This window comes from Mizuhopecten yessoensis, unplaced genomic scaffold (genome assembly GCF_002113885.1).
Source record: "Mizuhopecten yessoensis strain PY_sf001 unplaced genomic scaffold, ASM211388v2 scaffold11151, whole genome shotgun sequence".
Lineage (NCBI taxonomy): Eukaryota > Metazoa > Mollusca > Bivalvia > Pectinida > Pectinidae > Mizuhopecten > Mizuhopecten yessoensis.
Window position 1 is genome coordinate 552,463 of NW_018408905.1, and position 27,904 is coordinate 580,366.

Genomic DNA, 27,904 nt, shown 5'->3' on the forward strand with positions numbered 1-27,904 from the left:
ATTGAAAACTTAAATACTCCACTGGTCTTTAATGTAAATGGATGTTGAACAAAATCTGCATTTCATGGCAAATGCTGATGTTTTATTATTTTAAATATGCGACTTTAATAAAAATTATTGTATCTTATGTATGTTCACAAAGAACAAATTGTACAGATTTGGGAACAAGTTCCTACTCTAGGCCTACTCGAACACAAATCCGAGTGTTCGAGTGTAGACACGGGATATGCACCGCTACCCTAACACTTGCACCTCTCCGCCAACTCAAAATATCAAAAGAAATTATTTACCAAATTTCGCCTGGTGGTGCATATTGGTCATATAAACTAATATGTCTAAGAAAAATATTTGCAAGGTACCCGTAATAATATCATTTTGGGCTTACAAACACTGCCACTTTTGGACAAAGCGCAAGTTGTGACCTTTCGATTGACCCGGAAGCATAGTGTGTTTACATGTTTTCCCGCAGTGGTTTTGAAATGTTACAGACGTGTTGATTGGTTAATATAATGACGTACGGGAGTTCCAGAAATTGTGTTGGTGTTTGCTGAATGGAGTTCCGAAGAGAGAATCCCAAAGCAAATCCATGAAAATCAAGATCATCTGTTAACTGTTTATCGGTAAGTGAGGACTTTTATGATATTTTGTCAGTATTTTTCATGATAAACATATGATTTACGTATATGAAAGTCTATATGCTGTAGTATTTGTTTTCAAGTGGAGGGAAAATCCCGATACAGATCTAACAACCTTGGCCCGAAGTTGTCCTATTTAGCAATAATATTTTTGTCTCTACATATCGAACCATAATGTCACCTACTTGCTCAGTGCTAACACGAAGTGAAACACTGTTATAGACAGACACTGCAGACTTATTATAAAAATGCATGCGACAGATTCCCTGAAAATTGATGAAAAGTACCGAACATTTTGAGGTTTGAATAATGGACTCGTCCACTCAGCTGTCTGCTTGCGGTTTACAGTAGCCTTGGATTTTTTATTCGTATTGCATTAAATTATGGGCCATTTTTATAATATTGATGTATTTATAAACTATAAACATCGTTTTACAAACTGTGAGTAAATTGTGAACATCTGTACGGTATCAATGTCATACCGGGTAAATGAAAATGTCCTTTTTGGAACCTTACACTGTTTTGACCCCTCGCGTCGACTTGGCTCGCAAAAGAATCGCCTTGGTGCAAAACTTACACGTTCTAGCGGAGTGTAAGACATGTAACAATGAGTATTATATTACTTACTATCAGACTACCCTAATAACTTTATATTTACACGACTGCTAAGTTGAAAAAGACAGTAATTTCTATATTAGCGGGAAGGTAGACATTTTTGTATATCAAGCTAAAGACGATTCCATTTGGAGAGGTTATGTAGGGAAACAGGTTACCAGAGAGGTTGTTTACTGTAAGCCGTGAGTCACTTTATACCAACATTCGTTAGGATGTTTTGGTTCAACTGTGAAATACTTCTGAATATTTTTACTGTTAAAGTATTGTGAATTAAAAGAATAAAATAAATAGTTCATTGATATTTGATTAAACATATAAATTTTACCTGTGTTTTGCTGAAGAGGTACGTATACAGCACTTTTCTCTGCTGAAGAGTGAAGGGGTAAAATGAACAAAACCCAAAAACTATCTAAAAATAGTAACATGTACACTAACTGTCATATCAGGTGTATTGGTCAACATTTATTCACGATATTATGAATATTGTAAAGAAATTAAATACAAGGAAAACAATTAAAAATTTTGATGTATAAATTCATCTTCATTATAAGCAATATGATAATGCAATAAGCAATAGAAGTTGATAATTTTGATTCCCTTTTATGTTAACTGTTGCAGAAAGGAATGCAAAATCATTGCTGGAAAATATATCTTATTTCCTGTTGAATTTTTTTTTTTTTTAAATGTCGTCTACATAATTTAAGCCTGGTTCAAAATATTGATTTATCAATAAAGTATGGTTGAGCAGAGGTATTGAATTCCACCAACCCAATGCCTGTGTTGACTAGTAGTTTTAGTGTCGACTAGCATTTTTAGTGATAAATAATGAACGCATGTGCTGCAACTAGTAGGATTGTTCAGAATCATGAAATTGTACATTTAGTTGGTTGGTTAGGTGTTTATCGTCATTTTTCAAGGTTTGTGTGCATTGGTCGTAAAGGGGTAGGTGGCATTTACTCGCCCTTTTAGAGATTCAAAAGTCCTGGTCCTGCTAGCAGGCAAGTCCCAAGGCCGGACAGCTCCCTCGGGTCTGATAGGTGTGGTCCACAGAAAGACGTCTTATGCTTGGTCCCTGCAGTAGCAGTACTCCTATTTTATATTGTACATGCCTAATACAGCAAGGGGAGATACTAATTGTAGTGATGATTTCAGGTTGAGAATCCCCTGTATTGAGTTTCACCCCTACGAGCCCCACCTGTTACTGGTGGTGTAGAGCCAGAGTTGTGCTGACCGTTCAGAGTGGCCATGATGCAGCGCCGCTTGGACGAGCAGGTAAGACATGGCGAGAGAAATTACTAGTGTTTCTGCTATCATCCTCGGAGAAAAAAACAGGGTAGATAGGCAAATTTTTCCATTTTATTTAAAAAAAACCACTTTCCTTAGGCCTAAAAAAACAAATACGGTACATGTGTTTCTGCCAACCCGACCAACCCTATATTTTTGTGTCTACCCTGAAGATTTTTTGGCCATTTTCAAGGAAGGACTATTAAAGTCAGGTTTCTACCTCTATATAGCATTCGTAAAAACTATTTAAAGATAAAAAGAATTTCCGACCAACCTACCCTATTTATTTCTGGCTTGTTAGCGGAAACACAGGTATTATTTTTTTAGGCCTTATATAGAGCAGGAGTTCTGACTTCAACAGTACATATCACTAAATGCCAATAAAAACTTAAGTATAGACACAAAAATCTAGGGTAGGTAGGGTTAGTAGATCAGACCATCTGGTTAGACAAATTCAACTGATTTAGAGCTCAATTATAACTTTTGAACATCAGAAGTTATTTTAAAGAAACTTGACATATTTGATTTCAAAACTATATTCCTGTCAATGTAAATGTCTGCCCTGTAGTTCAATCTGACCTGATTTTATGTGTGCAGCCTCGTCGAGTGAACCCAAGTGAACCCCAGTACCCGCGTGTGTTAGCCCCGTCTGCCCAGAGGTTTGGAGACGTGGCAGGGACAGGTCCGGGAACCACTGGTGCAGAGAATATGCCCACAACATTACAGTACCCAATGCAGAACTTCCCGTGAGTATAGAGGAACAATTTACTAGGGCTGTAACAATACATCGTATCGCGATATTTCTCGTGTAGTGGACATGAAATAACTACTGCCATAAAGACATGATGAAGTTTTAGGAAAATTTTGACAAATATTGGGCAAGATATCTGTATTTTAAGCAGGTTTTCTTAAAGTAATATTCTTATTTTATAACTAATCTATCATTTGATAACATATTGGTTGACAAGTCCAAAAGGCCAGCAAGGTTAGGTAATTCACAAATCCTGACTGAAATATACTAGTCTCGGACTAGTGTTAGTTGAACCCTGCTTTACTTTTGAAATTCTGCCGAAGACTGTATGCTCTAATAATCAATTGATAATAGTCCTGGTAGTACAGCAGTGTTATTACATTAATTTTATAGTTCACTTATTCTCAGTTTTGAAGAAGAAGAAAACAGGCGAATTATGTAGTGTTTACTGTGTGGACTGGAATTGGATACATTATAAAGTGTAGGGATGTTTAAGGGAAGGATACATTATAAAGTGTATGAATGCTTACAGGAACGATACCTTGTCTGTATCACCTGTTTTCAGTGTAAACCAGGGAGCGTTACCACACTCGTCTCCGATGCACCATGCTCCCCATCACAGTGTTCAGCCGACCCCGCAGCAGGCTCCGCCCCACCCAGCGGCACAGGTCCATCCTGCTCCCTCACAGGTAACAAACTTCCTCCTTCCAGAATTGCTGCATTCTGGTTGGTTGATGGTGATATTTCCATGTGGGATGTGGTGATAACTCTTGTAATAAAACCCCTTTAAGAAAAAGTTCAATTTGTAATTGTAGTTTTAATGCCCCAGGTGAGGGTTGGTTTTCTTTCAGACCAGAAACATGAAAACACAGATCTTTTTTAATATCCATTTTCAATTTGTGATTGTAGTTTTAATACATCAGCAATGTTTTCTTCTTATTTCTAATTATTAAAAAATCTATATAAGTAAATGATTTTGCTGGCCTGCACACAATTTGCCTATCTCTGTATATAGATAGGGGATGGTTGTACAGGCATACAGAGATATGTGTTCCACCGGATAAGTTGTACTGTACCTTGTACAGCTGTCATACTGGGGACATGTACACAGCTATTTCATACCCACATACAAGTTTGTGTTTGATGTTTTATCTTATTTATGCCTTTTTATTGTATGCTCAAGTACGTTCAGACTAGGCTAAAGATTGTCATATATGGAAAAAAATTTTTATTAAAAGTTCATTTGCAGTCCACAATAGTTTACAGGTGATACAGTTTTCAATGTGTTGATCAGAGTACAATTTTCATGTACATGACATGTTTCCCAAAATGTTGATATTGTTACCTAGTTAATTAAAACGCATTGTAACATCATCCCAAGAATAGCTCTCAGTTTTCAACTTGGGCCAAATACAAATATAGCTGTGTTTCCCGTTTCCCGACCAACCCTATTTTTTCATGCTGACCCTAGAACATTTTATTGGTGTTTCACAATCACTGTTATAATTAGGCACAAGACTATTCAAGTACCGTTCAATACTAAACTCCATTGCCCTCGGCCTAGAAGATGATTTCTGCCAAGCTCACCAAACATGTGATGGTTGTTCTCTGTTAACATCTTACTAATATTTGCAAAAGATATCTTTTTAGATGCTGTAAGTTTTCCCCAAAATATCCAAGAAAACTTTGCTGGATAAGACTTCAATTATATTCCTACGACATCGCTCTGTGTAACTGGTTTCGATGGTCTGGGAACAAGAAATTGAAACAAGATGAAAACAAAAAATAACAAAATTATCTTTGTTTTCTTTCATTCGCATTTTGACATTATGTGGAAAATACTGTGATCTTAAAGAAAAAGTTCAATTTGTAATTGTAGTTTTAATGCCCCAGGTGAGGGTTGGTTTTCTTTCTGACCAGAAACATGAAAACACATTTTTTTTTTTAATATCCATTTTCAATTTGTGATTGTAGTTTTAATACATCAGCAATGTTTTCTTCTTATTTCTAATTATTAAAAAATCTATATAAGTAAATGATTTTGCTGGCCTGCACACAATTTGACTATCTCTGTATATAGATAGGGGATGGTTGTACAGGCATACAGAGATATGTGTTCCACCGGATAAGTTGTACTGTACCTTGTACAGCTGTCATACTGGGGACATGTACACAGCTATTTCATACCCACAGACAAGTTTGTGTTTGATGTTTTATCTTATTTATGCCTTTCTATTGTATGCTCAAGTATGTTCAGACTAGGCTTAAGATTGTCATATGGCACATACTATGGTTTGGTTTGTCGTTTGTTCTGATTTTTGAATGGCTTTTCCCTGTAGGTGGACAGACATCACGCCATCATTGCCTCTGATATGAAGCTCGACTTGGTAAGTGTTCAACTGTAATGGCGTTATTTTTCAAATTCAGATACAGTTTTAAAAAATCTACAATTGTTGTGATTCAAGTTTTGTTCCGTTTAATACCCATGAATATATCAGTGGTTTTACCAGGGTATTTAGGGAAATCTTCACAAGGGTTGGTTTTGGGGAAATTCAAATTTCATATTTGATAATTTATTTTAAACCTATTACTTTGAATTTTTAGAGCCCAATTTAGTTATGAATCCTGACATTTCTCAATGTTATTAATTAATTGAAGTTTCGACAAGAATATGTACAGTTGTATAAGTCATGTCCTTTCAAACCCGAAGAGTCAAATCTTAATTTTGGGATTAAAACTCTCTATTGAAAGCAAGTATATAAAAAGATATGACACGGTTATGAATTTATTTACCATTAAATTGATACGAAATAAACTTGGGTCACAATTGAAAATTGGGTAGATAATGTATCATGTTATCTTACTACCCATAATGTATCATGTTATCTTACACCATTGTCTTTTCCTCATCAGGAAAGTAATTAAGTTTTCTTAGTAGGATAGTTTTTGAAGATTTTTTTTATACAAGTACTTATCTATATCCCTCACATTAATATTATCACCAAGCCTACTATTTACTAAGGCTGCGACGTTAAATTCATATGACGATACAATACGTATCACGATATATATGGTAGAAGCAAAGTGAAAAGATTTGTTGCAAACTTTTAATGGCAATATTACAAGAAATAGGCTCTGTCCAAAATCTGCATGACTTCAAAGTTTCAAACAATTTTGTGGGAACGAATATTAGTAAACTAAATTAAAAAAAAGTGAAAAATCTGAAATATTAAAATTATCAGGAAATTACGTTGCAGCTTTAGTATTTACCAAAAAAATCAACACTAGACAGGGGAAGATATTGTCGTAAATCTTTAGTAGTCAGTTGTCAGAACAACGTATGTAAAACAATACCTGTCTGAATCACTAATGTTCACCAGGCGGCGGTCAGTCAGGGCCAACAACAGCAGCAGCAGTTCCAGCGCCTCAAAGTAGAGGATGCACTGTCTTACTTAGACCAGGTCAAACTTCAGTTTGGTAACCAGCCCCAGGTCTACAACGACTTTCTCGACATAATGAAGGAATTCAAGTCTCAAACGTAAGTCTATAATGAAGGAATTCAAGTCTCAAACGCAAGTCTATAATGAAGGAATTCAAGTCTCAAACGCAAGTCTATTCGCCAAAAGCTTCTGAGTGGAAAAGTGATCAATCTACAAGCAAGTCCCGAGTTTTATACTCGTAGTATTTTGATGGGAATCATATAATTTCTGGAAACTTTATTGCCTTTAGCAATAATTCAGTTAAAAAGGTCCCATGAAAATAAAATGTAGATTGATCACTGAAGAAGTCTCGAATATTTGGTCAAAGTCACACCGAAGTGGCAAACTCAAACTTGTTTATAAATTGTTGTTTTCAGAACTAAAGCAGTGAATTAATTACATGGAAAACAAAAGCATCATTTTACTTGTGTAAAAAGTTTGGTATTCTGTAGCATGTACGTCCATCATGACCAAGTTATTATTTTTATTTGCAAGTTTAAAATATTTTGTGATGACCTTAAACAGTTTGCCATCAAAATGGCTGTTTTTCCTGAAGACCAGGAACATTAAATACTGTGATTTTGGGGGGAAAATATGAAATTATAGTTTAAATGTCCCAGGTGAGACTGGTTTTTCTCAAGACCAGGAACATGAAAATACTGAGCATCATTAAAAAAAATCAATTTGTGACTAGTTTTAATACATTAGGCAAGTAATTTTGCTGGCCTGCACACAACTTGCCTATCTCTGTATATAGATAGGGGATGATTGTACAGGCATACAGAGATATGTGTTCCACCGGATAAGTTGTACTGTACCTTGTACAGCTGTCATACTGGGGACATGTACACAGCTATTTCATAGGCACAGACAAGTTTGTGTTAGATGTTTTATCTTAATTCATGCCTTTTTATTGTATGCTCAAGTAATTGCAGACTCGACTCGAGATGGTCATATGGATATTTTTTTTATTAAAAGTTCAGCTGCAGTCCACAATAGTTAACTGGTGATACAGTTTGCAATGTGTTGATCAGTGTAGAATTTTCATTTCTAAAACTGTTTGCCTCAAAACGTTGACATTCCGTAAAAGCATTGTATTTCAACATATCTTCAAACTTGGTGGGCTTTGTTTCAAAACATCGATTTAGTTGTGAATTTGATTGTGATATTTATATGCAAAGTTTATGACCTTTCTGCATCCAAAGACATCATACACATTCATGTGGTTGTCTTTAAGACCAGGAACATTAAATACTGTGATCTTTTAGAAATAATCTATTTGTAGTTGAAGTTTTAATGTCCCAGATGAGGGCTGATCATGAAACCGTTCTCATGCTGAAGCATGGATTCTGTGCTCAAACCAACTTTCTTACAAGAAAGTTGGTTTGAGCACACCTAAAATCATGTCAAACGATCAAAAAGTCAAATGTAAACATTGAAAACAGTATTTGTCATCAAGTCTCTTCAAAATGTTTCCAAATCATTGACAAAACAAGATCTATTTATTAAGTTATAACAAGAACAGGAAATTAGGCTTGAGCACAAAATCCATGCTTCAGCATGAGAACGGTTTCATGAATATGGGCCCTGGAACACGAAAATACTGAGATCATCAAAAAAAAGTTTCTATTTGTGTCTGGTTTTCTTCTATATCTAATTATAAAAAAATCTATATAAGTAAATGATTTTGCTGGCCTGCACACAATTTGCCTATCTCTGTATATAGATAGGGGATGGTTGTACAGGCATACAGAGATATGTGTTCCACCGGATAAGTTGTACTGTACCTTGTACAGCTGTCATACTGGGGACATGTACACAGCTATTTCATACCCACAGACAAGTTTGTGTCATATTTGAGATGTTTAATCTTGTTCAGTCCGTTTAGTGTTGGTTCAAGTACTTCAGACTGAACTTGAGACTGTCGTATGAAGAAGAAGAATATTTATTGAAAGTTCAGTTGCCGTCCACAATAGTTAACTGGTGATACAGGTTGCAATGTGTTGATCAGAGTATAATTTTCATGTACATGACATGTTTCCCAAAAAGTTTATATTAGAACCTAGTTTCTTCAAAGCTTTGTAACATCCCGAGATATATCCCAGTCTTCGAATTATCTTCTTAAAACTTGGTGGGCTTTGTTTCAACACATCTTTTTAGTTGTGAATTTGATTGTGTTATTTATATGCAAAGTTAATGCCCTTTGGTTGTCGAAAGACATCATACACATCCACGTGTGGTGCTATAAATTCCTGACTTTGACTCAGGATAATTTCTCATGCAAAAAAACTTAAATCACTTTTCTGTTGTCGGCTTGTTACATCCCGTCTACAATTTTGCCTGTTTGATGCTGTAAATTCACAGATTTTAATTCTGCTGATTTTGACATTTTTCAGAATCGACACACCAGGCGTGATCAACCGTGTGTCTAACCTGTTCAAGGGCCACCCTGAACTTATCGTGGGCTTCAACACATTCCTGCCCCCAGGCTACAAGATTGAAGTTCAGGCCAACGAGATCAGTGTTCACCAGCCAGGTCAGGCCACCGTACTCATCCCGACGTCGGCACCCATCATACCACAGATCCCGGTTAGTACACGAAAAACTGGCAGCAAAGACTTAAAATAGGCTTACTTTATATCATTTTGATTAAATTAAATATTATTATTATAATGAATGAGAATGAAAGAATGAATGATTTTGAGTTTGAGAGAAGAAATGAAAAAGAAAGAGAATGAAGGGAAAGAGGCCTCCTGCATGAGGTTATATTATGTAAGAGTGATGAACCCGGGGCACCCCAACCCTGGCATCCCTCCTAAAGATGCTGGGGGAATAAAATCCCATTTGAACCTCACTAAAATAGGCTTACTACAAGATTTGATACCACATTCACCAAGCAGTAGATCTGGTGTGGACAAGTAGTCTCTATAGTTTTTGTCAAGATGATATATCTTAGATTTTGGAAAATATATTGATTTCTTCTAGAATTCAGAAAATTGTGTGCTTTAGAAGTATGACATTTTCTAAGTTACAAAATTTGTACTCAACAGCTTGAACTAGGTTTTCGCATAAAACACATCTAGAAGATCAGGAAGTCTACATGTAACAGTCGAGTGGAGCATTTTGTATTACATACAGTAGCTTATGTTTTGTAATGACTACCAGAGATACATTTCCTGTCTCATTTAATGACCTTAATCCTTTCACCACTGTAGACCATAATGGACTCATCCAGATGAATGCATGGCTGAGTCTACTAAAATTATATAGGGGTGAAAAAGTCAAACACCCATTATTATTTGAATATGTAGAAATGTTTTATCTTCAAATAAAATGATTGTGATAATTTTCCAGTTTGCAAATTTAAAAAAAATGGATTTAATTCAAGAAAATCTACTGATTTGATATCAAGATTTTAGTGCTTAGTTATTAATATGCACTAAATAATTGACAAAAACTTAGATAAAGGACCCTTCCAGATTTTCCTTTTAAATTCAAGGAATACAAAAATCTCAGAATATCAAGGAAATCCCCTTTTAATGATAGATTTCTGGTACATGATTTCATATCCTCTTAACACCAGTCTCAATACATATTGATTGTTATTATACAAAGTAAAATATAACCATGTGGTTATTAATGTTACAGAAGCCGCCGCCGCCGCCACCACCAGCCCACATGCCAAGCACACCAACACACAGTTCCTCCTCTTCCTCTCATCACTCCTACCACCAGTCTCCCCACCGCAGTCAGGAACCGCCCACTGCCCCGCCCCCGGCCCAGATCAGCCAGCCCCCTCCACAACCACCACCCCAACAGCAGCAGCAGCAGCAGGCAGGGCAGCCTGTCGAGTTCAACCATGCCATTAATTACGTCAATAAAATTAAGGTAAGTACGCGTGTTCAACCCTACACCATTTGTTCAACCATGTCAGAACTACTTGGTATTATACGACAACATAATGAATGAAATATTTATCATTAATAGATCAATTTTGCATTCAACCAGTAAACATTCGATGAAATATTTATCCATTATAGATCAATTTTATTCACGAGTTGAACGTTTTGTTCCTTAATATTGGAAAGTATGCTTAGTCATCATGACGTATTTAGTATCATTACAAAGGGGGGACTTTAACTGTGACAAACATTCACCAGCTTTCAGTATGTTAAGTCTTGTCAAGTTAAGCTACACAGTCAGTTATTTCAATAAAATCTAGTGATGTCAAACAATGCCTGATGGCTCCAAATTGATTCTGCATTTTCTCAATAACTGAAACACAAGAAAATAATCATTATTTTGATAACTAAGCACAAGAAAGGGACATCAATACATAGAATGTTATTGTTTTTTCAGAATCGATTTCAAGGACAACCAGAAATCTACAAAGCGTTCCTGGAGATACTGCACACGTACCAAAAGGAACAAAGAAATCTTAAAGAGGTTGGTACTATTACAGTCCAACTCCAGTGTCATCCTCCTCTGTGGCACTGCTTCAGGTTTTAGGAATGGTTCATTGTTCATGTCAGTATAAATACTGTAACAGTCCAACTCCAGTGTCATCCTCTTCTGTGGCACTGCTTCATGTTTTAGGAATGGTTCATTGTTCATGTCAGTATAAATACTGTAACAGTCCAACTCCAGTGTCATCCTCTTCTTTGGCACATCTTCAGGTTTTAGGAATGGTTCATTGTTCATGTCAGTATAAATACTGTAAATCTCTGTTTTGTGAGAAAATTCAAAACAATCTAACATCTTCATTGGGGGGAAAAAAACACTTTGTCATGAATTATTCCAAGGTTGAAAGAAGATGTGTGTATCGAGAAACATTCAACGGTCTCTAAACGCTTTCAACCCTGAATTTCATAATGAACTATTCCAACCTTTGAATTGGAAGAGTTCAAATGTGTCTTCAGGGGTGAATGAGTTAAGTTTATAAAGTTCCTTCATGCTGTGTCAATTTTAATTTGATCTACGACTTCATCATGTTTAATAACATGAAATTTGAGAGTGATTTTGAATCTTGTGCCAGAGGGTTTAGGGATTGCCATGGAACCATTTCTGCAACCAACAGTTACTTTCGAAAATTAGATTTTGTCTTGCTTTGTAATATCAAGATATACAAGTAAGAAAAGTCTGATATTCTATTGTAAAGCTTGCATTTTATACAATGTTATTTTTCTCACAAAGTTCTATCATGAAACACTGTTTTATTGAAATTTTTCAGGGATTGGTACCTACTGGTTACAAACCTCTCACTGAAGCAGAAGTGTATTCACAAGTTGCCAAGCTTTTCCAAAACCAGGAGGATTTGCTGGCGGAATTTGGCCAATTCCTGCCAGACGCTAATGGGTCTTCCTACCCTGGCTATGTAAGTTATGTATGTGTTGGCGCTTTTCTTTTTTTTAAATTGATTTATATGGCACATATCTATTTTTGCTGAAAAAGTACTGATAACCCTGCTATAAAATAAAACTGAACAAATTAATGGTGTTCCGTATTTAGGCCCTTCAAAAGTTTGGATGAGTTGGCAAGAAAACGTTATTATTTTGTATTAAAATAAACAAGGGACTGGGTAAGAAGGGAGTGTAGGCAAATTTTGCTTCTTCTTTTTTTCTGCTTATATTTTAAGTTTTCAACGAGCAGTGTGCATTATCATTGTGCATACATGCACAAATCTAAACCCTTTGTAACAAGAAGCATGGCATCATCAAATTATTTCAGTATTTGGACTTATCTATATCTGTAACTTGTACTTCTTAAGGTTCTTCATTTTCTTTCATTCAAGGAGTACATCTTCAGAAATTAAAACTTATGTAATAATTTTGAGAGTTAAAACAGGTAGAACTTGTTTTACAGCTTAATATGCTGCAAGGAGACTCGGCCCTGGGAGTGAGAAATGACCACTCGTCCACCGTGAAGAAACCAGGCATGGGAAGCAAGAGCCAGAACAAATCCAACAGCTCTCACCGCCGGCCGTCCAGCAGTCAACAGCCCCCAGCCAAGGTGAGCTAGAAAACTATCTCACTATTAGAGCAAACCCCAGCCAAGGTGTGCTAGAAAACTATCTCACTATTAGGGCAGCCCCCAGACAAGGTGAGCTAGAAAACTATCTCACTCTTAGGCCAGCCCCCAGCCAAGGTGAGCTAGAAATCTATCTCACTATTAGGGCAGCCCCCAGACAAGGTGAGCTAGAAAACTATCTCACTCTTAGGCCAGCCCCCAGCCAAGGTGAGCTAGAAACCTATCTCACTATTAGGGCAGCCCCCAGACAAGGTGAGCTAGAAAACTATCTCACTCTTAGGCCAGCCCCCAGCCAAGGTGAGCTAGAAATCTATCTCACTATTAGGGCAGCCCCCAGCCAAGGGGAGCTAGAAAACTATCTCACTATTAGGGCAGCCCCCAGCCAAGGTAAGCTAGAAAACTATCTCACTATTAGGGAAGCCCCCAGCCAAGGTGAGCTAGAAAAATATCTCACTATTAGGGCAGCCCCCAGCCAAGGAGAGCTAGAAAACTATCTCACTATTAGGCCAGCCCCCAGCCAAGGTGAGCTAGAAAACTATCTAACTATTAGGGCAGCCCCCAGCCAAGGTAAGCTAGAAAACTATCTCACTATTAGGGCAGCCCCCAGCCAAGGTAAGCTAGAAAACTATCTCACTATTAGGGAAGCCCCCAGCCAAGGTGAGCTAGAAAAATATCTCACTATTAGGGCAGCCCCCAGCCAAGGTAAGCTAGAAAACTATCTCACTATTAGGGCAGCCCCCAGCCAAGGTGAGCTTGAAAACTATCTCACTATTAGGGCAGCCCCCAGCCAAGGCGAGCTAGAAAACTATCTCACTATTAGGTCAGCCCCCAGCCAAGGTGAGCGAGAAAACTATCTCACTATTAGGGCAGCCGCCAGCCAAGGTGAGCTAGAAAACTATCTAACTATTAGGGCAGCCCCCAGCCAAGGTGTGCTAGAAAACTATCTCACTATTAGGGCAGCCCCCAGACAAGGTGAGCTAGAAAACTATCTCACTCTTAGGCCAGCCCCCAGCCAAGGTGAGCTAGAAACCTACCTCCCTATTAGGGCAGCCCCCAGCCAAGGTGTGCTAGAAAACTATCTCACTATTAGGGCAGCACCCAGCCAAGGTGAGCTAGAAAACTATCTCACTATTAGGGCTGTTCCAGAATTAATCATAGGGAAGGGGTGGGAGGTAAGTTTTCAGAGACCCCCACCACCCATGAAATATCAAGTGATTTATTACGGAGAAGTAGGCAGATCTGGTTTTAACCCCACCACCCATAATATATTAATACAGGTGCCTGCTACCTCCCCATACACTTAATTATGGAATAGCCCATAAAATAACACGCAAGACTCGTTTGAATTTCTTAGGATTCTTCGATCATTATTATTTTCCATTGAGAAATAAACTATAGTTTTCCTAATGTAAACATGTATGTTTGTATTTTCCCCCAAAAAATATTGAGGGATACTAATACAAAAGAATTTGAAGTTTTGAAAAATGCTCTTGTAGTTGCGTAACTTTTATACAAGAAGGCTGGAACTGATAAACTGAAGAATATCTCTAAATGTTTTTTGACAGAAGGCCAAGACAGGTACGCTGAAGGATATATCTCTAGCTGAGGCAGGCAGATATGGAACTCTAAATGAGTTTGCTTTCTTTGACAAGGTACGCAACAAATAAAGCATTTATCATGTTGGTGAAAAAAATAAAATGGCAATCAAAAGGGTTCTAACAAATTTAAAAAAAAAAAATCTGGGTACAGATCTCTATGATTCGGTTAATTACAGAATTATTCAGTATCAGTAACTATTTACGCAAGACTTTGCCAAAGTTTGCCTATCCCACACGACAAACTTTCATATAAAAGGACATATTTTCTCTCTGGAAAACATTTTTACATTGTTAAGAACTTATTGTGCAAGTAAAACTTCAAATTAAATCCTATATTAAAAAAATATTTTATGATTTTGAAAGAAATGGATGTCCTTATGGTGTTTAGATGTGATATGTTGATTTTGCTGATTGATTTGGGTTTTACGTCTACCTCTACGATTATATGGCCTTAGCTGATGCAAAGTCAGAAACCATCAATCATTTTAGTTAAAGTTCATAATTTACATGAATATTCACTGAGATGTGATGAGAAATAACTGCGTATTGCAAAATGTGAAATACCATCATTATTTGCTTGTTACAGGTTCGCAGAGCCTTACGGCACCAGGAAGTGTACGAAAACTTTCTGCGTTGTTTAGTGCTATTTAATCAAGAGGTGATTTCTCGTTCAGAACTTGTTCAGCTAGTGCAAACCTTCCTCATGTAAGTTCCCGTTTTTCACCAGTGATGGTTTATTCATATTTTATGTTTCATGCACTTTTTCAACTAACATTAACTCATACACCCCTGAAGACACACTTGAACTCTTCCAATTCAAAGGCTGGAATAGTTCATTATGAAATTTCAGGGGTGAATGAGTTAAGAATATTTTAGATTGCTAGTTTAAAAAAAATGTGTAAATTATGCAACAAAATTGAAATAAATGGGACCTATTTCTAACAGAATCATGATTACAGTAAATAAATTTGTATAAAGATAAAAGATTGGATGATGATTGTGTAAAATAAATATGTTAAGAATTCAAAACAAGAAAAAAAAATAACCTTTGAATAAATATTCAAATATACACATGCTTAGGTTTTGTTTTATCCTTCATGATATAGAATACTTACGTTAAATTTGTGATCTTTTTGAATTATTGAAACCAGCAAAACTATATAATGCAATTTAATGTTTTTCAAACAGAATCTTAAGTAATGAGGATGAAAAGGATCAATTCATAATAAATTTATTGTATTTTAACAGAAAATATCCCGAGCTTTATAAGTGGTTTAAGGATTTCCTTGGCTACAAGGAATCTGGTGGCACAATTGAGGCAGTTCCCTCAGGAGCCACAGCGGAAAAGAGGATTTCTGGGGACCTGGCAATGGAAATAGGTAAATTGGTGTTGAACAGTGATTATATAGGTCAGATACGTTATTTTGGGGAAAATAGCAATTAGTATAGTGAAAGCTAAAAATGTTGGTTAGGTGAGTTTCAAAAGTGTCCGTATATAAGACTTGTTTCGGTTGATGATAGTAGACATAACATCAAAATGAATTTCATCCCTGGAATGTCCGGTATCTCCTGTACTATTTCTTCTAAAGTAAGCCCATTTGTTACGGAGGTGTATCCGTGATCTTTATTTGACCTCTGACCACAGTAATTGGTAACCTTTGACCTATTCTGTATCAGGATACTTTACTCGCAGTTGGTTGTTAAGCGTCCTGTCTGTGTCTTAATTATTGAAAAGGAGTTTGAATAATACTGATATCAATTTCCTGTGTTTGTAGACTATGCTATGTGTAAACGAATTATACTGATATCAATTTCCTGTGTTTGTAGACTATGCTATGTGTAAACGAATAATACTGATATTAATTTCCTGTGTTTGTAGACTATGCTACGTGTCAACGAATAATACTGATATGAATTTCCTGTGTTTGTAGTCTATGCTATGTGTAAACTAATAATACTGATATTATTTTCCTGTGTTTGTAGACTATGCTACGTGTAAACGGTATGGTGCCTCCTACAGAGCACTGCCAAAGTCCTATCTCCAACCCAAGTGTACAGGCCGCACTGCTCTCTGTCGAGAGGTAGGTCACAATGGTCTTTTATTCAAATCGTTATGTTGATTTGATGCTTCTATGTCGCTGTCAAGTACAACATCATTATTATTCATATTCAATACAAAGTTGGTATAAGGATTGAATGGCATTTGCAGGCTTCATGGTAAACATACCAGCATGAACATTGAAAAAATGCTGTTCAATTCTGATATTTACATTCTAAGTGTCATTTGTATTGAATAGAAGTTATAATTGTACTTAAATATATAAAACAGTTTGTATGATTTTATTGTATAAATTACATCATATAAAAAATATTCTAAAGGGCTCTCATGGGTATTGAAATGAAAGACCATAGGTCATAGGGATCAGATATGTTGAAAACCTTTAAATGACTTTTTCTGTTACTTAGAAGGCCTAGGGTGATACAATTTTTTGGGGGGATGCTTTGTTTCTCTAATACAAGGACAATAAAACTTCACTCCACCAAGGGGGGAAATCTGGTTTGTTGTTACCTTAATAATAAACAACTTGTCTTTGTAGGTATTAAATGATACGTGGGTATCTTTTCCGTCGTGGTCTGAGGACTCCACATTTGTGACATCACGGAAAACTCAGTATGAAGAGCACATCTACCGATGTGAGGATGAGAGATTTGAGGTAAGGATACTTGGAGAATGTCTCTTTGTTGTAAATGTTTGTTGAAGTGGAGCTGGGAGATAAGAGGTAAAGATACTTTAATACAATACAATATTACAATATTTGTTCCTGTTGCATGTCATTTTCAGAATATGTCTTAAGAGGTTCCGTCAATTCCAGAAAAGTAGTTTTCGCAAAATGACCATGTGACCTTTCTATTACATTTCAGTATGTTTTCACTTTAAAATGGCATTTAAGTGGCCTCATCTGTGAACAGTTGTCATCTGGACTTAATAACATGAGGATGTTCAAATAAAAACAAGTCTCTGAAATGGAAAAGGACTTACAATTCTTAATTTGTGTTAGGATTTATAAAAAAAAAAGGCCAGCTATATTTTGCATCCAGTGCAAAACATGATGGTATTACTGATTGTTATATAATTTCAGTATTACTAATTTTTAACGGTAAATAAAATGTATGTGAATGTTGTCATTTTAGTTGGATATCGTGGTGGAGTCGAATCTGAACACAATACGGATCCTCGAGGCGGTCCAAAAGAAAATGTCTCGAATGTCATCAGAGGAGGCAGCAAAGTTCCGTCTGGACAACTCATTAGGGGGATCGTCCGAGGTTCTTCACCGTAAATCTATACAACGGTATGTCCCTTACATTGTTGTTCTAAACATAACAATGTCTCACTGCAACGGGAATTCTAGACCGACACTACCATTCACCAGCTGAGCTATCGAGTGGACACAGTCCTCATATAACTGTTGTTAAGAGTTAAACCTGAAACTCGCAAAATCCTGTTTGATAATTTTTTTCAACAGAAATTTGGTGGACTGTATACATAACAGAGAAATTTGAGCTGAAACTTGCAAACCTGTTTGATGAAATCACCAAAGGAATTCCACATTTCCCTATTTTGAAATAGTTTGAATAATTTCTTCAACAGAAACTTGTTTGGTTGTTTACAAACCAGTGAAAGTTAGCCTGAAACCTTTTAATAACAGAATCTTGTTAGGTTGCATACTCGTCAGTTGAGGTTGTAACGTTTTATTCCACAGGATATATGGTGACAAGGCTCCAGATATTATAGATGGTCTGAAGAAAAATCCTGTAGTTGCTGTTCCTTTAGTTTTACGACGGTAAGTAACTTTTATAAATTCCAGTGAAAAGGTGAAAAGTCCACATGCTTAAAAAGCCAGTTGATGCAATGTTAAATATCCTTCAATCATAAATCCAGAAAATAAAGTATGTGTTGGAGAAAAATGTTTTATTTTGGAAAAATGTTACTTTCCTGATGCTATTTTTTAAGTACAGAAAAAATAAATGTGAATAATTGATAGAAACATTCTTACTGTCCAGATGCTAATATTATGTCAGATTCAAAGGTTAAAAAAAATATGAGAAAATTTGGCCGATTCAAAGTCCTGCAGCTTGTAAGTTAATATGGCTGTTTTGTTGACACTGAAGAATTGTGATCAGAAGTGAAATTACTTAAACTTTACAATGAAAAAAATGGTCTGAAGGATTGCCGTTTCTAAAGCTGATGCAGGTGCCCTATAGTAATCACTGTGTCCATCCATATGCCTGTCAGCGCTTCAGTTTTCAGAGATTATCTCAGAATCCAAAATACTTCTCTTTTTGAAATGTGCAGTAGTTTAAAAACATTCTTAGGTCAAGGTCGCCATTATCAAAAATAGACCATGAGGGGTATGGTCAGTATTGAAGAATCCTAAAGATTAAATGTTTTTCTCAACAGGTTAAAAGCCAAAGAAGAAGAATGGCGGGAAGCACAGCGAAATTTTAACAAAGTGTGGCGAGAACAGAACGAAAAATATTACCTTAAGTCTCTTGATCATCAAGGCATCAATTTTAAACAAAATGACATCAAGTCTCTCAGGTCCAAGGCACTCCTCAATGAAATAGAGACGATCTATGATGAGGTAGGTGGTCATTCTGTGGGAAAGTGACAATTAGGGGAAATGAAATGGAGACATTCTGTGATGAGGTAGTGGGAAAGTGATCAGTTGATTTGGCTGACTAGTTTTGCCTGTAAAGGTGGGGCTTCGTCAGGACAATTTTACAATGTGTAGGACAATTTTACAATGTTTTAGACGCCTCTAAGGGAGGTTTTTATATTGTTATGTAATGGACAATGAGATTTGGCCAGGGGCAGATAAGCGATGGTTAACAATAAGTAATTATGATGTCTTCAATAGTAGTTGTATTGTTGTGGATGTATCCTTGTGACAAAATATGTTGAATGAGATGAACTGTTGACCATCAAATTATCATACAATAACCACCCGTATTGTTCAAGGTCAGAATTACAGTTTAATATTAAAGCATACATTGCGATGTTGTGTGGTAAATGTTTTGAATAGAGTTGCCGAGATCCATATTTTATTTATGTTTGAACTATGCTGTTTATTTTGATAATGTACTGACAGTTCTGAAGAGAGAGAAAAACTTTTTTGCTAGAAAATTGGCCAGGTGTATTAAGTTTCAGAATAACCCCTGTATTTTATACTGTGACTCAATTTGTGTAAACTGTCTGTTTGTAGCGTCAGGAACAGTTCCAGGAGAATGGTCCTGACCAGGGTACCCCTCACCTGTCCTTCAACTACAAAGACAAGTCAACTGTAGACGACGCAGCCTCACTCATCATCCATCACATGAAACGTCAAACAGGTAAGTCTCGACCTACAGGAAATGTCAGACAGGTGAGACTCCCTCTTCTAGCCTGTCAACCTACAAACCCATGCAGGTACGGGGAAGGAATGTGCCTGCTATGTCCAACTGTATCCCATCTCACTAGGCACCTGTCCTCATATGACCCTGGCTGTTGCGTAGATGTTAAACCCCAAACATACAAAAAAACTCGCAACCTACACCACAAGAAATGTCAGATGGGTTAAAAATTAGTCAGTCCACACTTTCCCCTTTACCAATTCAAGTAAAAAGCCACTATTTGAAAAAACTTAATTTGTTATTATAATTCAAACAGTTGCAGTATTACAAGTCTAGTTCATTTAATAATTAATATGGAACTAATGAAACAAGAATCTTGTTAAGCAAAAATGTCCCTAAAGTATAGCACAAGATGTCTAATGTTGTATTGAAGTGATGTTATTACAGTTTTTGAATTCTTTTTTATTTCTTATTATGATTACCAGATTTCTTTTTAACTTGTTCGTTAATCTCGCATGAAATATCAACTTGTACATATATGTGATATTAGATTTGTTAACCAGTTTTATGTTTCGTTTTGCAGCAATACACAAAGACGATAAACAGAAAATTAAAGTGTTATTAAAGCAGTTTATCCCAGACTTATTCTTCACACCGCGTGCAGAACTAAGTGATGACGAAATGGATAAAGATGATGGTGAGAATTGTTAATTTAATTTCTGAACTGTATGTTGGGTGAATCTGGTCCAGGTCCACATAAAGACATAGATATTAGTATTGATAATAATTTATTTGTGTCGTACTAATATTTGTCTGTTTAGAAATTCTTTTGACCAGTGATATATAGAATTTGTTAGTTTGACCATTGATCTCCTTCCGTGCTGTAATCAAGTATACTGGGTAACACTGGAGAGACCCATTGTGTATTGTCTGGACAAAACTTCAGTGTAGTATTCTTGATGCTGAATCAAGTTCATCAATCAAATTATTTTACCTCCCAATGTAGCAGGGCACAAGACAACATTGCCCCTTATTCTGTATAAACAAAAATCCAGTTTATTGTTATATTTTCCGATATTAGTAAATTGTAAACAATAAAGTTTCATACCCTGACTTTTATTCTGTAAAATAGAGATGGATACAGATGATGTTGAGAAAGAGGTTGTTAAAGAGGAAAAAGTGCCATCCCCTAACCCTCCTCCCCCGCCCGCCCCCTCAGACCCCCCTATGGAGCCCCCCACTGTGAAGGAGGAGGAAGGGGAGGTCAAGATGGAGGAGTCACCTGGATCTCCAATCCTTAACGGCGCTCTCAGCGACAGTGATCATGACCTGGATGATGTAAGTGTTATTGATCAGGAAGGTATATTGGCAGGGTTTTGCCACTCGGGCCACATTCGTTTATCGCGATCCAAACGGTTTAACCGGTTGGACCACAGTTGTTTGTTTATGGAATAAGTCCGAACCTATTTATCTGATGCTGCTTTCAGGCGAGCCTTGACAAAGCTTTGCAAGGCCTGCATAAACATTTGCAGGTCCACCAGGATTTATACACAAAAATGTTAATTTGAAAACAGACGAACCAGATATGTAAGGGGCCTCACACTACTGAAGTCCAACACTACTAGATTTCAGGCATAGCTTGTGACATAACCTAACCTAGCTAGTTAACTGATCGATCAGAGTACTTGTAGGTTATGAAATAGTAATTTTTTAATTTTTTTTATTAAGATAGTTAAATAGCCGAATTGAAACAACATTATATTATACTGTTATGATTTTCTATTTCAGGACGATGTATATTCATTGTATTTCATCAATAACAATTGGTACCTGTTCTTCCGGCTGCATGAGATTCTGTGTGAACGTCTTTACAAGATTTACAGCCTGTCGATGCGAATCGCGGCAGAGGAAGCCATGTGTCGGCAGGAGAGGAAGGAGTCGACAGCCATCGCGCTTCGGCTGAAGGCTCCAAGTAAGTACAGTCTATAACTGAGAGCAGGGTAGTTTAGGAATCATTTAAAGATTGTATGATTGATTATTATTTATCTGAAACCAACTGATGATCGATTTATAATCCTTTTAAAGGAATACATTGTGAAATCCTCCATTTTGTTGTTGCGAGTCACTCAAGTTGTAAGAATTACCTCCCATCAAACACTGAATCCTTAATTTTTGACCTTAAGTGGTCAGAGCGGGCTTGAAATTAAAAAGTTTGTAAGTGCTGATTAAGACAGAGCAGCTGTAAATAAATATCTGTTGCTTTTAACGGGGAGATACTGGTTTGAAATCATGAACGACTTAACTGAAAACTCTGTAGTTGGAGATTCTGGTCAGAGAGTAGGGGATACTGAATCTTTCAGTATTAAAGTGCTGATAAGAGAATACAGAATGTTTAACAAGTACATGACTTTTGACAGGTGAGGTAGAGCCAGAGGAGTACTACCCTTACTTCTTAGAGATGATCAAAAGTCTACTGGACGGAAACATGGAACCCAACCAGTATGAGGATCAGCTCCGAGAGATGTACGGCATCCACGCCTACATAGCGTTTACCATGGACAAACTTGTCCAGAACTTGGTCCGACAGGTGAGTCCACTTATCTACCTGACTAATCTTATGTTACAACTTGGTTCGACAGGCAGGCAAGCAAGTCGACTATGTATACGTGTTTGTGTGTTGCATCTCAATTTTTCATGAAGCTTTAAAGTATTTGTTAATTGCTAATCACTTTCGCTGCAAACAATTAGCTTTCTTGATGTCTGTGGCTGTGAATATTAAAGAGATTGTCTATATCGAAATTAATAATGAAACTTTGTAGATATTCCTATTAAACCAGGACAAAGACTCGGTATTAAGTGGAGTTTTTAGTCCCTGAGGTTTGCCGTAACCTTGATGGCCACAGTTATCTCTTTTGAGTGGTGATGTGGTTCACAATATAAACACTTTACTCATTAATTTGAAATTACCCAGGACTGTAAATTTTTGAAAATAATAAGCTTGAATGAACTTCTTGGGTTAATATTTCACCACACAACTTTTCCCAATTAAATTGACCTTGATCCTTGTCACTACAGATGCAACATATTGTGACTGACGAAGTGTGCTGTAAGGTGACAGATATGTTTGAGGAAGAGAAGAAGAACAAAGCAACAGGTGGCCGTGTGGCTACTGTCCACCAACGCACCAACCAAGAAACTGCTTACCAGAAAAAGGCAGACCACATCCTGGCTGACGAAAATTGCTTCAAACTCATGATCGTAAGTCAGCATTCTCTTGGGGTTAGGATCCCACTTAGGCTGATAGCTCTTCACTCATTACACAGTGTGACTACAAGTCCACATTCTCAATTCAGAAAATGTATGATCCTATAAAGTACAGGTATGTACCTGCTTTCACACTGGTGATCCTATATGTACATTCCTATACACAGGAACTTCCTTACACATGTTATGATATTTCTAATTTTGACATCCTGCTGTAGTTTCGAAGTTCCAAAGGTGAGCTGTAACCCTGAAAAGTGTGAAAATGAAGGGGGGGAAAATACTCTGGAGGGGTGAATAAAGGGAATATCTCTTTAATATTTTATTGTTGCTAATTTCACTATTATTATTCTTACAGTTCAAGAAGGATTGTCGTCTGACACTAGAGCTCCTGGACACGGAGCATGAACAGTCGGATGATCCGGTGGAGGTAGAGAGATGGTCAGAGTATGTGGAAAAATATGTGGCAAACGACGATACTGTTTCTGAGGACCTAAAGGAGGAGCTGCAAAGAAAGGCAGTCTTCTTACCAAGGTAAGTACCTACATTCATGTCTTGAAACATGATATTTTTCCTTGAGCATTCATATATTTCCTGTGCTTTTTATTCAAGGGTTAATATTTTAAAAAAGAAGACAGGTGGGGGTATTCATGCTTCACACTGGTATCCTGTTGGAGTTAATTTTAAGTAAAATATCAAAAATTAAAAAAAACCTAAATCTTCAGTTTTTTGCGCCATTTTAGAATAAAGCCATATTTCAACATGTAAGTTTCAGATCCTGAAAGCAGTTGTGATGCCGTTGTTTCTGTTGTAGGAATGTACGGAAGTGGCGTCTTCATCAGCGGAACCAGAAACAGAAAAGCGACGCCGAACAAGAGGAGACCTCTAACCCTGGGGAGTCGCCCAAACAGGAAACCAGCGATGATATGGACATCCTTGATAATACGGAGTGTAAATTTAATGTCAACTCCTTTAAAATTGTGTATGTTGTTAACAGTGAATACTACCTCTACAAGCGCACTGCACTGAAGAAGGCCAAAGAGGTGAGTTCAATTGATTTTACTTTATATACAGTGATAAAACCCGAAATCCTATGCTCAAAGAATTTTTATGGGACTCGGAATTTCTTGAAATACTTCAAATTAACATTATAGCAACTGAGTTATGTTCTCCCAAAGTCTGAATTCAGTCATAATTTGTTGCAAGAGTTGTCTTTCCCTTACAAGGTAAATTCTGTCATAATTGTTAAGGGTTGTCTTTCCCTTACAGTGTAAATCCTGTCATAATCTGTTACAAGAGTAACCTTTCCCTTGAAGTTTAAATTTGGTCGTAATTTGTTACATGAGTTACCTTTCCATTGAAGTTTAAATTTGGTCGTAATTTGTAACAAGAGTTACCTTTCCATTGAAGTTTAAATTCTGTAGTAATTTGTTACAAGAGTTACCTATCCCTTGAAGTTTAAATTCAGTCGTAATTTGTTACAAGAGTTACCTTTCCCTTGAAGTTTAAATTCAGTCGTAATTTGTAACAAGAGTTACCTTTCCCTTGAAGTTTAAATTCGGTCGTAATTTGTAACAAGAGTTACCTTTCCCTTGAAGTTTAAATTCGGTCGTAATTTGTTACAAGAGTGACCTTTCCCTTGAAGTATAAATTTGGTCGTAATTTGTCATAAGAGTTACCTTCCCCTGAAGTTTAAATTCTGTAGTAATTTGTTAAAAGAGGTTCCTATCCATTGAAGTTTAAATTCTGTAGTAATTTGTTATAAGAGTTACCTATCCCTTGAAGTATAAATTTGGTCGTAATTTGTTACAAGAGTTACCTTTCCCCTGAAGTTTAAATTCTGTAGTAATTTGTTACAAGAGGTTTCTATCCATTGAAGTTTAAATTCGGTCATAATTTGTAACAAGAGTTACCTATCCATTGAAGAAATACTGTTATAATTTGTTACAAGAGTTAGCTTTCCCCTGAAGTTTAAATTCTGTAGTAATTTGTTACAAGAGGTTTCTATCCATTGAAGTTTAAATTTGGTCGTAATTTGTTACAAGAGTGACCTATCCATTGAAGAAATACTGTTATAATTTGTAACAAGAGTAATCTTTACCTTGCAGTCTCACAAGCGAGTTTCACTAAAACTACATGATAAATTCTCAAGCTGGGTGGACAAGTGGCGGGCACAAAATGTGACTGTGGACATGGAGAAGGAGTGTGATGATTGGATGATGGGGAGGGGTGAGAACATGAGAACCAATGAAACAGTGTGTAACAAAGTGTTTGTGGCGGACTCAACTCCGTACTACCAGTACAACCAGTATCGCGTGACATACCAGGAGAAACCTCCGGACCGTGAGGAGGGATAACCTACTCTCATCACCAACATTATTTATTTCTCATCTCATCATGTACATCTCCATTATCATGTCATTCGAGAAATGGATTAACCCGCCCTGATCTAGAACAGACAGTTAGGGGTTGTAAGCATTGGATTGTGTAATTAATATTGGTGCCGTCTCGTCACGTTACAGACTTTAGGTGATGCTCTGGTAAGGTTGGACATCTAGGACCACCTATCGTTCGTTCTACAGTCTGGTGATGTCGGGGAACCACCTCTACAGTCTCGTGAGGTTGGACTTTGGGGCCCACCTACCGGTGGTTCTACAGTCTGATGAGGTCGGGCGTCAGGGACCACCTACCGTTACTTCTTCAGTCTCGTGAGGGTGGACGTCGGGGACCACCTACCGTTAGTTCTTCAGTCTCGTGAGGGTGGACGTCGGGGACCACCTACCGTTAGTTCTTCAGTCTCGTGAGGGTGGACGTCGGGGACCACCTACCGTTCTTCAGTCTGTCCACTGTTCTTGTGTGCCTGTGGAGTTGATCAGACTGCTGACCTCGGTAACATCACGTTACAAATGACCTTCTGTTTGTAAAATTTTACACCAAACACGGTTTAGCGAGATATTCTTTATGTCTGCCTACTTTACCACACAAGTATCAAGAATTTTCCTTTCTGTGAAAAGATTTGTTTTAAATTAGAATGTTGTTGTTCTAGATTCCAGGAATCGTCGGTAATAGTGTTGACTATTTGATCGTGTGCAAGTAAAATATTGTTTTCCTTTTAATTCATTCACCCCTACATTTTCAAACTTGACTCACCCAGTCTTTGGTAAAGGTCAATTGCAACTTTAGGGGCGAGTGGGTTAATGCTTAACATGCATTTATTTGATTTGTAAGGTAATTTAAAGTGTCAAAAATGTTGGAAGGGGGGTCTAAAAATAAATTTGATGCTTTTTCATTCATGAAAAACATTTTTTCGTTACGTTAAAATGTGACATTTTTATTGAAGGCTTAGTAGGATTCATTTTAGACCTATAAACTAGGTCTGTCCCCGCTAACGAATCATGTTCAGAACGCAATAAATGAAAGCACCCTGCTTTACGTAGTTCACCAGTGGGGCCTGCTGCGCGGTCCGGTCAGTCACCCCCTTCTCAGGAACACGGACGGCACCAGGCCCCAGCGATGTATTCGTGTTTACACACCTGTTACGTGTAGAGACTATTTTTATACAACCATTGTGACCATGTTAAATATTACAACCGTTCATGACAGTACCCTGTTATTGTTTGTACTTGTCATAAAAATTAGGGAGTATTTGCGAGCATCCAAATAAACTGCATTTATAGTTCCGTTGTAATATGACCATGGTGTCTTATGAAACTGTGTATTTGTTTTAAAAGGTTTTGATTTAATGCACTTCTAAAAAGCTAAGCGTAATCAAATATTTATACGAGTCAACTTGTGGTGCAGTTATTTCCTCCCAAATCTTTCCTTATTTATTTTGCCTGTGAAGTTAAGACTATGTAACCTGTCAGAACTGCCTGTGTCCTCCTCCGTCACTGTAGCTTATGTAGACTTGATTGTTACTGGTTTTGTAAGTGAATGGAAACGGAATCATTGATAAACAGTCCATTTAGAATTGAATATTGGTATAAAATGGACTTGAGCAAGCAAACTGATTTCAAAATTCAAAATGGAATGAAATCCATACTTGACCAAGCAACTTAATTCCAAAATTTAAAATATATATGAAAATCAGAAAAGTATTTTTGTTTTTCTGTCGATACAATATATTTGTTTTACCGTTCTGTGTAACATGTTGCTTGGAAGAGAGGAGTGTTCATTGTGCATGATGATGATGAATTATGAGTGAGAGAGCGTGTGATAGAGTGTGAAGGAGAAAGAGACACAAGTGTAGTTATATGTATATATTATGTACAGACAAATCGCGACGTTTAAGAGATAATTAACCTGACATGTCAAGAAGTGCTGTATTGGAAGCACGACTTGTAAACTTATAATAAAACCTGTGGGTGAAACAGACTGGCATTTTGTTTTGTATTTTGAATATTTACTTCAGTAGTGATCTGTTGCCCAGGACCATGAAATAACTTTAGTGGGATATTACTGCATAAGATCTTCATTGATTTTTGTTAAGGCTTTTAGGGAATAAACTTTCATAATTCACCTTATTCTGATCAGTCTCAAAATAAAACATGCACAACTACCAGAGACGGCGAGGATTTGAAAAATAACATATCAGTTCTCAAGTAGCAAATACAAGAAAGGATGGTTTTATGGTGGACTAAAACAAGAGGCCCAGAGGGCCTGTATCGTTCAACTGAATATATTTAAGCAGTCATAGCAAGATATTCTCATTAAATATTATATTGTACAAATGTTTCACTCACAAACTTTGTCACCTCCATTGGTTGAAACTACCAGCCAAATATTATTATATGATTCTATGCTTTTTGGTACTTCTTCAGAAGTTGGTGGGACATATTTTCCCCTGTGACCTTGCAAGTAGGT

At 36.8% G+C, this 27,904-nt stretch overlaps 1 protein-coding gene across 4 annotated transcripts; it reads left to right on the plus strand.

Moving 5' to 3' along the window:
• Positions 1-522: 522 nt before the first annotated feature.
• On the plus strand, positions 523-27,413 carry LOC110466965 (paired amphipathic helix protein Sin3a-like). Of its 4 annotated transcripts, none has more exons than XM_021523795.1 (28): positions 523-620; positions 2,403-2,522; positions 3,132-3,280; positions 3,818-3,974; positions 5,625-5,672; positions 6,666-6,823; positions 9,161-9,353; positions 10,413-10,652; positions 11,124-11,210; positions 11,995-12,147; positions 12,627-12,773; positions 14,357-14,443; positions 14,976-15,094; positions 15,638-15,768; positions 16,373-16,470; positions 16,987-17,103; positions 17,582-17,739; positions 18,151-18,231; positions 18,849-19,032; positions 19,654-19,780; positions 20,364-20,477; positions 20,913-21,118; positions 21,569-21,752; positions 22,198-22,367; positions 22,856-23,038; positions 23,400-23,575; positions 23,856-24,084; positions 25,150-27,413. In XM_021523795.1, the coding sequence occupies exons 2-28, from the start codon at positions 2,496-2,498 to the stop codon at positions 25,396-25,398; spliced, it is 3,972 nt and encodes a 1,323-aa protein (XP_021379470.1). In that variant the 5' UTR covers positions 523-620; positions 2,403-2,495; the 3' UTR covers positions 25,399-27,413. The 4 variants fall into 4 exon arrangements, with proteins under 4 accessions (XP_021379470.1, XP_021379471.1, XP_021379472.1 ...); XM_021523796.1 differs by having other exon boundaries at positions 11,995-12,138; XM_021523797.1 differs by having other exon boundaries at positions 3,851-3,974.
• Positions 27,414-27,904: the final 491 nt, after the last annotated feature.

What these genes read in the sequence shown, in the direction of transcription:
- LOC110466965 (XM_021523795.1), top strand. Translation starts at nt 2,496, where the DNA reads ATGATGCAGCGCCGCTTGGACGAGCAG. An exon ending in CTAGTGCAAACCTTCCTCAT is followed by an intron (nt 15,095 to 15,637) that starts GTAAGTTCCCGT and finishes GTATTTTAACAG; the next exon opens with AAAATATCCCGAGCTTTATA. An exon ending in GTGAGGATGAGAGATTTGAG is followed by an intron (nt 17,104 to 17,581) that starts GTAAGGATACTT and finishes TTGTCATTTTAG; the next exon opens with TTGGATATCGTGGTGGAGTC.